Source organism: Chrysoperla carnea, chromosome 1 (assembly GCF_905475395.1).
Source record: "Chrysoperla carnea chromosome 1, inChrCarn1.1, whole genome shotgun sequence".
Taxonomy (NCBI): Eukaryota; Metazoa; Arthropoda; class Insecta; order Neuroptera; family Chrysopidae; genus Chrysoperla; species Chrysoperla carnea.
Genome location: NC_058337.1, coordinates 91,078,853 through 91,090,657, shown reverse-complemented (window position 1 = coordinate 91,090,657; position 11,805 = coordinate 91,078,853). Strand labels below are relative to the sequence as shown.

Here is an 11,805-nt window from a genome sequence, read left to right as displayed (position 1 = left end):
AAACACAAATATTTCAAAAAGTTAATGATTAAAGTCTAAAATGCTTAAGAAGGTTTGATGATTGGGCTTTTTCAGTGATTATTAATTAGACTAATAATAAAATGGACAATAAGCATTCTTCCTAAATATTTGACAAATAATTAAACTAGATAGTACGATAGTACTAAAATATTATTAAAATAAAATGCTTTCAAAAAAATATACAAATACCTCAATACTTGGTAATAAATGTTATAATTTGATAATAACAAAAATCAATTAATTAATTAATTAATTAATTGATTAATAATAAAAACTTTTTTATTGCCTATTTATACTGTTAAATAAATAACATTAGTTTTTTTTAAATAAATGAAAAATAATAATATTATAATAAAAAATGATTCAAAGTTAAATATTAAATTAAAAAAATGAAACTGTTAATTTATTAATTGTGTATTATTAATAACTAATTGAATGTGCAATTAGTTTAATCAGTAGATAGGTAATAATAACATTTGAATGGAAATATTTATTAATATTAAATGTAAAAAAAAAATTATCAGACAGAATAAATCAAAATAAATCATTGCTTTTAATGTATCTTCTATTCGTATTCCATTCTTTAAATCCATATCTGAATCTTTAAAAGAATTTACCACATCTTCATGTAGTAGTTCTAAGTATGAACACCGCTCAAACTACTTTAAGCCTTATGTTACAATATTTTGTTAACAAAATATCCTTTATACAGGGCCATAACGAGGGTACATAGCGCCGGTGGCAAGTATTTAGGTTGCGCCTTATATATATCGGGATCGGCTCTAACGTAACGATTTTGATGAAAATTCGTATACTGATAGTATTTAACATAAGAGTAAAGGCAAAATGGGAGAGAGTTGTCATAATCGTGTTATTTTACCTTCAAGAGTCTGTGCATTTAATTGATAAGCTTTTTTAATTTATTCAAATGATTGAGTATCAAATTAAAGTATTGATTTCTCTCTAGGTTTCCAAGGAACTCATTACTCTCCTAAATGATACTGGGGTATATGGTTTTATATAAGGAATAGATTAATATCCAAAATCGATTTGTTGATAATAAATAAAGTAAATAATACAGAGTAATACAAACAAAATTAAATTAAAATTGTAATTATTATTAATATATTCGCTGCTCATTAAAAGGTATCAAAAAGTACCATATTGGCAATTTTGAGTATGTAATCCCTTTTAAATTTGGGTCATATTTTTCAAATTTCTGATCAAAATTAACCAAGCTCTAATAGGTTTCAAGAATGTGGAGTCCTGGGCTCTAACTTAAGCACATAAGTGATAGCTAGCGAAAAATTGACATCACAGCTGACAAGAATGACCCAAAATTGGTGAGTTTAAAAAAAAAATCCAATAAAATTGGATCAAATTTGTCTGAGTTATAAAAAAAAATCTAATTTTTTAACTTATTGACGTCACAAAGTCCAAAAATTTTAACTTTGCTCTATCACATCCAAGTTTTTTCCAATTTTGATAAACCAAGTATGTATCTTACTAAATTTGGGTCATGCTTTTCAAATTTGTTATCAAAAACGACCTAGCTTTAATAGGCACATACGTGAAAGCTGGCGAAAAATTGGCATCACAGTCGAAAGTTTTAACTTCAAAACAATCGAATTTTTAACTTTATGACTTTATGTAAATTAATGAGCGCCTTTTACATGATTCTTTACTCTCTTTTTTTTTCGTATAAAACATAGATTTTGTTTTGCGCCTCCTTTGCCACGCCCTAGTTACGGACCTGCCTTTATATACCCTTCTTCAGCCTAAACACGCACATAAGCATAATTAATCTTTTGAGTTCTAAATAGTTTGTTTTTAGTTTAAGAAATGGATCTCAGATATTAATCAAGACATATCAACACTAGTCTACCAATACCGGCGTAAGAGATATTTACCTATGTAAGCTTGCCAATGAAAATTCTAACAACATATATAAATTTCTTCAGTCATTATATTGCTTAAAAATTGTAAAATAATTTTCTCCTATTCTTGTGTATCTTATTTATTCTGATTCTACAATCTTATTCTATAAGAATATTATTGGCCTACCCTCCATAAAGATTGAATATTCCTGTATTTTTAAAGTACCTGAATCATATTTGAAAAAAATGGTTGTTGTTATTGGTAATTATAAATCTTCTAGGGTCCAAATTGGTAATAATGAAATTATTGTTTAATCACAACAAAGACCAACCAGAGAACTAATAGTAAATCGATTGTCATCTCTTGGCCAAACGAAAGAACTATGACATCACAAAAAGAACTGCAGAGGTGCTGACATCTACACTGAATTTTGTGAGTAAGTATGTCATAAACTTAGTGCATAAAAAAAACTACAAAGCCGGCTGGTAAACCTCTTTACATTTCATAATATAAACCGTTATAAATGTCAAGAACTGGCCATTCATTTTTACCGTAAACCGTTAAGTATTTATTATCTTCGAATTGGCGGAAGAATATTATTAAAACTAGATTTTTTTTTTAATTATGTATATTTTATAATTAATCGTTTATTTTATACTATTTTAACAGTTTTCATTGTTTATTTATTGTTATTTAAAAAGTTATACAAAATGTCAGCTGTGGAAACTAAAAATGCAATTACATTAAAAGGATCGGCGAAGATGATATGTGAATATTTAAGTACGTTTTTCAATAGGTAATTTTAAATAAGAAATATGTTTTGTACTAATGCCAATTTTTATAGGTTATGGAATAAATACAATTCTGTATCAACGTGGAGTGTATCCACCTGAAACATTTAAAGCCGATGAAAAGTTTGGTGTTGTTTTACTCATGTCCCAAGATGAAAAAGTTCAAACATTTTTAAATGCTATTTTTTCACAAATGCAAAGTATGACTACCAAATTTCTAAAACTAAGTGTACTCATACTAATAAATTTTTTTCGATTTTTAGTTTGGCTTGAAAACGATAAACAATGGATTAAAAAAATAGCCATGGTAATCTCAAATGTACAAACCAAAGAACCATTAGAACGTTGGGAATTTAATTTAGAATATGATGCAATTGAAACAGGAGGATCCGGTGATTCAATTGTTTCAAACAAACCCTTAAAAAGAGTACAAGCTGAAATTCGTGATGTACTTAAACAAATCATATCAACAATTTCAATTTTACCATTATTAGACTGTTTGTGCAGCTTTGATATACATATTTATACAACCGATGATTGTACCGTTCCCGAAAAATGGGGAAATACTAAAGGTGCCGAAATTCAAAATGCTCAAAGAGTACAATTACGATCATTTGATACTGGAATACATAAAATGGATACGTATGTGTCATATAAAATGGACGACTGATGATTTTTTTTGTAATTATTTTTAAACCTAATTGTTTTTTAAAGTATATTCTGTTTAATGATTCTCACCGTTTTTTGTACATTTTTAAGAATAATGTTAATTTATAATTTCTACTTTTTAATGTTTTTAAATACATACTTCATTTTTGAATAACGGAGAAATTCATTTACAATATTTAGTTGCATACGTCTCACTTGATTCCATTAGAGGCCATCCATAAATTACGTCACACAATTTTCAGGACTTTTTAACCCCCCTCTCCGCCCTTGTCACAAGTTGTCACATTTTGAACCCCCCCCTGACGTGACGTCACACATTTTCCAATTTTATGGAAAAATAATATAAAAAAACAGTTATTTCCATTTATTCTTATATTTATTGAATAATCTTTAATAAAATCAACTTTTAGCTAAATATTCAAAGTATAGAGACAACGAATGGCTAGTTAAGAAATAATAGACACTAAATTATGCTTTCGCGCTTGGACATTACAAATTTTGAAACGTGATGTCACGAGCTTTTTAAGTAACTTGTTTTTTAAGCAACCTGCCAAGTTTCAATTCATTTCAAAGTTTGTACTGTAAGTACGATTACTAAGCGTAAAGTCGATTAAAGTTTTAAGGTATGAGATCTCGAAAACGGCTTAGGTAATATTAGCAAAAATTTTGTATACATTAAACATTTCCGTTTTCGAAGTTAATGCCTTAGAATCCTAATCAAATTTACGCTTAGTAATCCTACTAACAGTACAAATTTGAAAAGGGATTGTAACTGGGTAGGTTGCACTATTTCTCGAGATACCAAATAATAAACTTTGTTATTGATCGCTTACCTTTTGAATCCATCAATTTTTCCGAATTATTTTTTTACCATCTTGAAATACATAAAAAGCATTTGAGAAAGTTTTTGTAAGTTTACCAGGAAAGTGTGGTTTCAGGAGAAAGAGAAACTGTATCAGAATATAATCGATCACAAATAGTTGAAGTACTAAATTGACTATATAAGTGGATCAAATCCAGCGGAATATGATGAATAACTTGGACGTCGTGAAGAATGTAAGCCTGAATTAACGTCTTCTTATCGGCTTTTTTAGGCAATGTAACAATTTAATTTGTTAAAGGGTAAATTTTCAAACAAATCCATTGACTATGAAACCGACAAAAAAGTGTATTGTGGGTTCAGAAAATAAAAACTTATGTCGGAAAAAATGTATTAAAAAATAATGGTTTTATTGGAAAATTTACGAGTTAATATAATCATATCAACTTTATGTTTGTAAAAGAAGGATTATTCGAAAAATTAGTTCAATAATAATTAGCAGACCCAAACGCAAAATGATCTCGAATAATCAATAGACCTATAAAGGTCTATTTGGGACCAACAAGTTTCACTTTTCTGGTATATACCGGTAGTTGCATGTATTTCGATACAGTCTTTGAGTTATTTTTTTGTAAAGAAAGTAATGTTTTATAAAACTTGAAGCAACATATTTTGGGAGTATGAAATAGAAAAACTTAAATTAAAAGCTGCAAATCTTTAATAAACAAGTAAGCTCAATTAAAATTGTCAATTCTTTGAACAAAATTCAATGTTTTGGCCAACGATATAAAATTGGTTAAACACAGAAAAAAAACACGTTTTTTTAAACAAAAAAGTCGGTGGTTTACAAGGTTTTCAATACCACCATCGTGTTTGGTGTAATTGCTACAACAAAAATCGCCAATAAGCCATCTTGTATCAAAATTTGTTCAAAAAAGTGTTCACTATGGTTTGAAATGATTTAAAATTATCATGCTTTTACAATGATCATCTTATAAATTATGCAAAACTTTTGTAAGAAAAAGAAAAGTTAAGCAAAACAGGATTTATAGATATGTTTATTAATTTCCTTTTTGAATTTCAATGGAGCTTTCATTGAACTTTTTCAGAAATTAAAAAGTGTATTATTTTGCTTCCATTGACAGTCTATACACACCTGCTAGATTGAATCAAAATAAGTCAAATGTACTTGATCGGGAGTTATTTAAAAAGAATAATAAGACAAAATATCAAATCAACATTATATATTTATTTAAAATAGAAAACATAACATTTACTAAAACTTGTCAATTAATTTAAAACAATTTTCAACTAAAACTATATGTGTCAGTGTTGATTTTATTATTTTTTAATTGTAAATCAATCCAATCACGAAATAAGGCAACATTAACATACACACCAGGAGTTTGTTGTTCTCCGCATCCAATACCCCATGCAACAATTCCAGCTTGATAATACCGATTGGGTATACCACTTATGGGGCAAACTAAGGGACTACCTCCATCACCTTTACACGTATCTCGTCCTGCTTCACCACCAGCGCAAATAAAACTTGGATGCAATTGAAAACGATTACCTAATCTCGTTTTCTGCAACGATTGTGTACAAGCTAAATCCCCTACAATCGGTAACTCAATTTTTTTCAATATCACTTGGTACTGTCCCTTTTGACCGAACACATTTTTACCCCAACCACTTGCAATACATCGAGTACCTTCTGGTGTAATCATTGCCTGTTCTGGTAAACATGCTACGTCTACATTTTCTGCTATATTAACTGGTGATTTTAAGATTAACAGAGCGATGTCGTTAAAAAGTGCCCGATCATAGTATAACTCGTGAATGATTACTTTTTCAACGTCACGGTCTTGATGTGGATACTGTTCACTTTTGGTCTGTGTATCCCATTCCCCAGCTCGTATTTTTAACGATTTCTGTTTCTTTTTGTCGCTTACACAATGTGCTGCTGTTATTACAACTCTGGGATGTATTAGCGAACCACCGCATTGATAAATATTTATTCTGGATTGTGGAATTACATCATTATTGTCATTGTTTTCATAAGGTTCTTCGTATAAAATTGCTACCATCCATGGAAATTCACCATACTGTGATTCATTGTTTTTATCGCCAGTAATTCGAAATCCAACACCTTCTGGGTTGCGAATTCCACATCCTACCGATTTTTTCAATGGAAAATCGATTTTATTTGTTTGAATTGGAATTTTATTTTCTGTTTTACAGCAAAAGTCTAAGTAACTTGTGCATGGTCCATCTTGCATCCTGAAAATTAAAAATTAATTTTATTCATTTGTTGTGAAAAAGTAAAGCCAAGCTATATATTAGCAAAAATTTATTTTCTGAAACTGAAAGAATATGTAATAAAAATTTACAATTTTTATTGAAAATATAGTACATTTGAGAATCAGATAAATATCAAAAAAGGCGAAATATATAACAACATGGCGAATTACTTGAATATTTTAGATATTCAGCTTTCCAACATTTGTCTTTTTATACCATGCATATATGAAATATACATAGTATATTAAGTTTAGTCCCAAGTTTGTAACGCTTAAAAATAATGATGCTAGGAAAAAAATTTTGTCATAGCTGTTCATAAAATCACCTAATTAGTCCATTTCCGGTTGTCCGTCCGTCTGTGGACACGATAACTCAAAAACGAAAAAAGATATCGAGCTGAAATTTTTACAGCGTACTCAAGTCGTAAAAAGTGAGGTCAAGTTCGTAAATGAGCATCATAGGTCAATTGGGTCTTGGGTCCGTAGGACCCATCTTGTAAACCGTTAGAGATAGAACAAAAGTTTAAGTGTAAAAAATGTTCCTTATAAAAAAAATAAAAAACTTTTGTTTGAAACATTTTTTTGTAAACATCACTTTTTACCCACGAGGGTTATTTATGTGACGTCAAAAAAACAAACGATTGCGCATCAACACTGTCTATACATTTTTGTATGTGTTATGTGATAAAGAAATCAACAGTGACTATGCATGGTATTTCAACAATTAACTCAGTCAATTGTTTCTTTTCACTTTTTTTCAAGTTAGGTTTACGATTTTTGCAAAATTTCATCTTGTATACCGTTAGAGATAGAGCAACAGTTCAAATATAAAAAATGTTCCTTTTAAAAAAATAAACAACTATTGTTTGAAACATTATTTCATAAACATCACTGTTTACTCGTGAAGGCACAAATTAGGACAAAATTTTGGTGTCCATTTTCTCCAACACTATAAAAGATAGAAAGTTGAAAGTTTGCAGGTAGCTCCAACTAGTGGTCTAGTGAAACATTCTGGAAAATAATTTTTCGAAAACTAGTGATGTTTATGAAATATGTTCCAAACCAAAGTTTTTAATTTTGTATATAAGAAACATTTTTTAAATTTAAACTTTTGTTCTATCTCTAACGGTTAACAAGATGAAAATTTGCGTAAGATCGTTGAAAAGTTGTATCTCCGAAACTATCGGTCCCATAAAAGCCGGTCTTATCTCAAATTGTTACAAATTTACCCTGCTTTAAAAATGAATACCACAATAAAAACTAGGTTTTCCGGGTCAAAATCGGCAAAAACTGAAATAAGATAAAAATTTTCGAGGTTTTTCTTATTTTTTGGCATGATTCGGTAGTTTGACGAGGTAGAAATCTTGGGTTTAACTATTGCCTCTGCATTGCAAACAATATATCAAAAAACAAAAATACCTGATTTGATGCAAGGTTCACTCTTTTTTATGTATGATTAGACCTCGCACAAATTAGATGTAATCTGCATTTCGGTAAAAATTTTACAAATTAGATAGTTTTAGTCATTCTGAATAAAAATTCACTTGGTCTTAAGTCATGAAAATGACAGGATTTCAAGATATCGCTAAATTAAAGTTGGAAAATGTACTCATTTGTATAAAAAAATTATTGTAATTTAATTGTAAAAAATCGTATACGATATGTAGCTGAAAATATTGATCCTAACACTTCATATTATTGATTCACTGAACATTTAACACTGCTTCTTCTTTGAATTTCGTATCATATTCTTCAAAAAAACAAGAATAAAAAAACAGCACTCTTACATTAAAAAACATACATATGCATATAGTTATACATATCTGTATACGTATTTGCCTATACACACATAGGCATATGTTATACAAATGAGTACATTTTCCAACTTTAATTTAGCTATAACATGAAATCCTGTCATTTTCATGACTTGTGACTACGAGAACTCTTCTGTAGAATGACTTCAACTATCATTTCCCATAATTTGACCGAAAAAGTTTGACCGAAATGCAAATTACATCTAATTTGTTCGAGGTCTTGACTGAATCAATCTTAACAATTATGAACATGAAATCGTATGCCCTTGCGAAAATGCAACACCTACGACCTGATAAAACTTCTCATTGTTCATTAAGAATTATCTCTATTTTCAGTGGCCAAAAGGGTGGACTTATTTTGTCATTCCATTTTTTCTGATAAAGTCTCCCTCTATTATGGCTAATAAGAAAACATAAGAATTTCATAAGGCTATTTTAAGTATATCAAGTAATTTGCGTTACCCGTTCTTATCAACCTTGCTGAAAAATGTTAACATTCAACGATTAATATATAAGGTTAACTTACCGAATATCAATTAATCCTTCCCCATCTGTTATAATTGAATTATTTAAACATAAATAATATGGCACACAATCACAATTCTTTTGTGATGGGTCATCATTTTTTGTTGGTTTTCGTATACTTAATATTAAATTACGATCATTAATTAAATTCCCATTTAAAAATCGTTGACTACTATGCATTAATTGATTATTGTCGCCATTATCATCTTCAAGGTGATCATCCTCCTTAAAAATACCCTTATTTATTACAAATTTAAATAAATTATTGCATAGTATTATTAGTGATAAAAATCTTGATAATTTCATTTTTGTAAATTATTTTTAAATATTGCACTGGTGGTGATTAAATTTAATTTCTAAACAATATTCCACGAGTAATTAATTAACACATAGAATCGAGATAAGTACTCCTTTTTGCAAGTGACTGAAAAATAATGTTTAACAAAAACTTTTGTTAAATATTATTTAATGACTTATGTAATTCTGTTATTCGAACAACAAAAATATGTTTGTTAAGTCCATAACTTTCAGATTTGTATCTGGGCATTAAAATACCTGAATGCTAAGCTATTTAATATGCTGTAATAAGTTGTAATCCTAGCGCCGCTAGTATTACATTCAGGTACGTGCATCTACACTAGGGTGGGTCGAAATATCTACTTTTTTTTTGTTCCGATGTCGAAAAATTGGTTTCTGAGTGCAACTCTAGAAAACTATCTCCAAATATGAGCTCTTAATGTTAATAGGAAGGTCTTCCTTATCAAAGTTTTCCATTTTTATTTCATATAAACAAATTCGTGTCTTGTCATTAATTGAACGTACAGCAATCTTAATACATATTTTTGTAGGAAATTGAATGCTTGAATTTGAAAAAGCGAGGAACATTTTTTTTTTGCATTATTTTATAATTTGTTAATTAATAAATGTCATAAAATGAGCCATACATATTTTTGTAGAAAATTAACGGATGGTCGCTTTGCTTAATAAACTACCGCCAGTGTTCGTAAGAAAATATTCGTAACCAAAATTTTTTCTCGATTTTTTTCAAAGAGGTACCCCTTAAAAAAATTGTAATATAATATATATAAAAAATTTTCAGGACTTTTTAACCCCCCTCTCCGCCCTTGTCACAAGTTGTCACATTTTGAACCCCCCCCTGACGTGACGTCACACATTTTCCAATTTTATGGAAAAATAATATAAAAAAACAGTTATTTCCATTTATTCTTATATTTATTGAATAATCTTTAATAAAATCAACTTTTAGCTAAATATTCAAAGTATAGAGACAACGAATGGCTAGTTAAGAAATAATAGACACTAAATTATGCTTTCGCGCTTGGACATTACAAATTTTGAAACGTGATGTCACGAGCTTTTTAAGTAACTTGTTTTTTAAGCAACCTGCCAAGTTTCAATTCATTTCAAAGTTTGTACTGTAAGTACGATTACTAAGCGTAAAGTCGATTAAAGTTTTAAGGTATGAGATCTCGAAAACGGCTTAGGTAATATTAGCAAAAATTTTGTATACATTAAACATTTCCGTTTTCGAAGTTAATGCCTTAGAATCCTAATCAAATTTACGCTTAGTAATCCTACTAACAGTACAAATTTGAAAAGGGATTGTAACTGGGTAGGTTGCACTATTTCTCGAGATACCAAATAATAAACTTTGTTATTGATCGCTTACCTTTTGAATCCATCAATTTTTCCGAATTATTTTTTTACCATCTTGAAATACATAAAAAGCATTTGAGAAAGTTTTTGTAAGTTTACCAGGAAAGTGTGGTTTCAGGAGAAAGAGAAACTGTATCAGAATATAATCGATCACAAATAGTTGAAGTACTAAATTGACTATATAAGTGGATCAAATCCAGCGGAATATGATGAATAACTTGGACGTCGTGAAGAATGTAAGCCTGAATTAACGTCTTCTTATCGGCTTTTTTAGGCAATGTAACAATTTAATTTGTTAAAGGGTAAATTTTCAAACAAATCCATTGACTATGAAACCGACAAAAAAGTGTATTGTGGGTTCAGAAAATAAAAACTTATGTCGGAAAAAATGTATTAAAAAATAATGGTTTTATTGGAAAATTTACGAGTTAATATAATCATATCAACTTTATGTTTGTAAAAGAAGGATTATTCGAAAAATTAGTTCAATAATAATTAGCAGACCCAAACGCAAAATGATCTCGAATAATCAATAGACCTATAAAGGTCTATTTGGGACCAACAAGTTTCACTTTTCTGGTATATACCGGTAGTTGCATGTATTTCGATACAGTCTTTGAGTTATTTTTTTGTAAAGAAAGTAATGTTTTATAAAACTTGAAGCAACATATTTTGGGAGTATGAAATAGAAAAACTTAAATTAAAAGCTGCAAATCTTTAATAAACAAGTAAGCTCAATTAAAATTGTCAATTCTTTGAACAAAATTCAATGTTTTGGCCAACGATATAAAATTGGTTAAACACAGAAAAAAAACACGTTTTTTTAAACAAAAAAGTCGGTGGTTTACAAGGTTTTCAATACCACCATCGTGTTTGGTGTAATTGCTACAACAAAAATCGCCAATAAGCCATCTTGTATCAAAATTTGTTCAAAAAAGTGTTCACTATGGTTTGAAATGATTTAAAATTATCATGCTTTTACAATGATCATCTTATAAATTATGCAAAACTTTTGTAAGAAAAAGAAAAGTTAAGCAAAACAGGATTTATAGATATGTTTATTAATTTCCTTTTTGAATTTCAATGGAGCTTTCATTGAACTTTTTCAGAAATTAAAAAGTGTATTATTTTGCTTCCATTGACAGTCTATACACACCTGCTAGATTGAATCAAAATAAGTCAAATGTACTTGATCGGGAGTTATTTAAAAAGAATAATAAGACAAAATATCAAATCAACATTATATATTTATTTAAAATAGAAAACATAACATTTACTAAAACTTGTCAATTAATTTAAAACAATTT

At 28.8% G+C, this 11,805-nt stretch overlaps 2 protein-coding genes across 2 annotated transcripts; one reads left to right on the top strand and one right to left on the bottom strand.

Moving 5' to 3' along the window:
- Positions 1-2,524: 2,524 nt before the first annotated feature.
- On the top strand, positions 2,525-3,424 carry LOC123305677 (mitotic spindle assembly checkpoint protein MAD2A). The gene is made up of 3 exons (XM_044887459.1): positions 2,525-2,679; positions 2,744-2,890; positions 2,954-3,424. The coding sequence occupies exons 1-3, from the start codon at positions 2,610-2,612 to the stop codon at positions 3,358-3,360; spliced, it is 624 nt and encodes a 207-aa protein (XP_044743394.1). The 5' UTR covers positions 2,525-2,609; the 3' UTR covers positions 3,361-3,424.
- Positions 3,425-5,486: 2,062 nt separating this feature from the next.
- LOC123304910 (phenoloxidase-activating factor 2-like) lies at positions 5,487-9,208 on the bottom strand. Its single transcript, XM_044886459.1, has 2 exons — positions 8,823-9,208; positions 5,487-6,462 (listed from the first exon to the last, which is right to left on the bottom strand). The coding sequence occupies exons 1-2, from the start codon at positions 9,125-9,127 to the stop codon at positions 5,487-5,489; spliced, it is 1,281 nt and encodes a 426-aa protein (XP_044742394.1). The 5' UTR covers positions 9,128-9,208.
- Positions 9,209-11,805: the final 2,597 nt, after the last annotated feature.

Bases quoted from the DNA above. Each gene is read 5' to 3' on its own strand.
- LOC123305677 (XM_044887459.1), top strand. From the start codon at position 2,610: ATGTCAGCTGTGGAAACTAAAAATGCAATTACATTAAAAGGATCGGCG. The intron at 2,680-2,743 runs GTACGTTTTTCA...CAATTTTTATAG, and splicing joins GATGATATGTGAATATTTAA to GTTATGGAATAAATACAATT. The intron at 2,891-2,953 runs GTATGACTACCA...TTCGATTTTTAG, and splicing joins TATTTTTTCACAAATGCAAA to TTTGGCTTGAAAACGATAAA.
- LOC123304910 (XM_044886459.1), bottom strand. From the start codon at position 9,127: ATGAAATTATCAAGATTTTTATCACTAATAATACTATGCAATAATTTA. The intron at 6,463-8,822 runs GTAAGTTAACCT...TTTAATTTTCAG, and splicing joins GAAGGATTAATTGATATTCG to GATGCAAGATGGACCATGCA.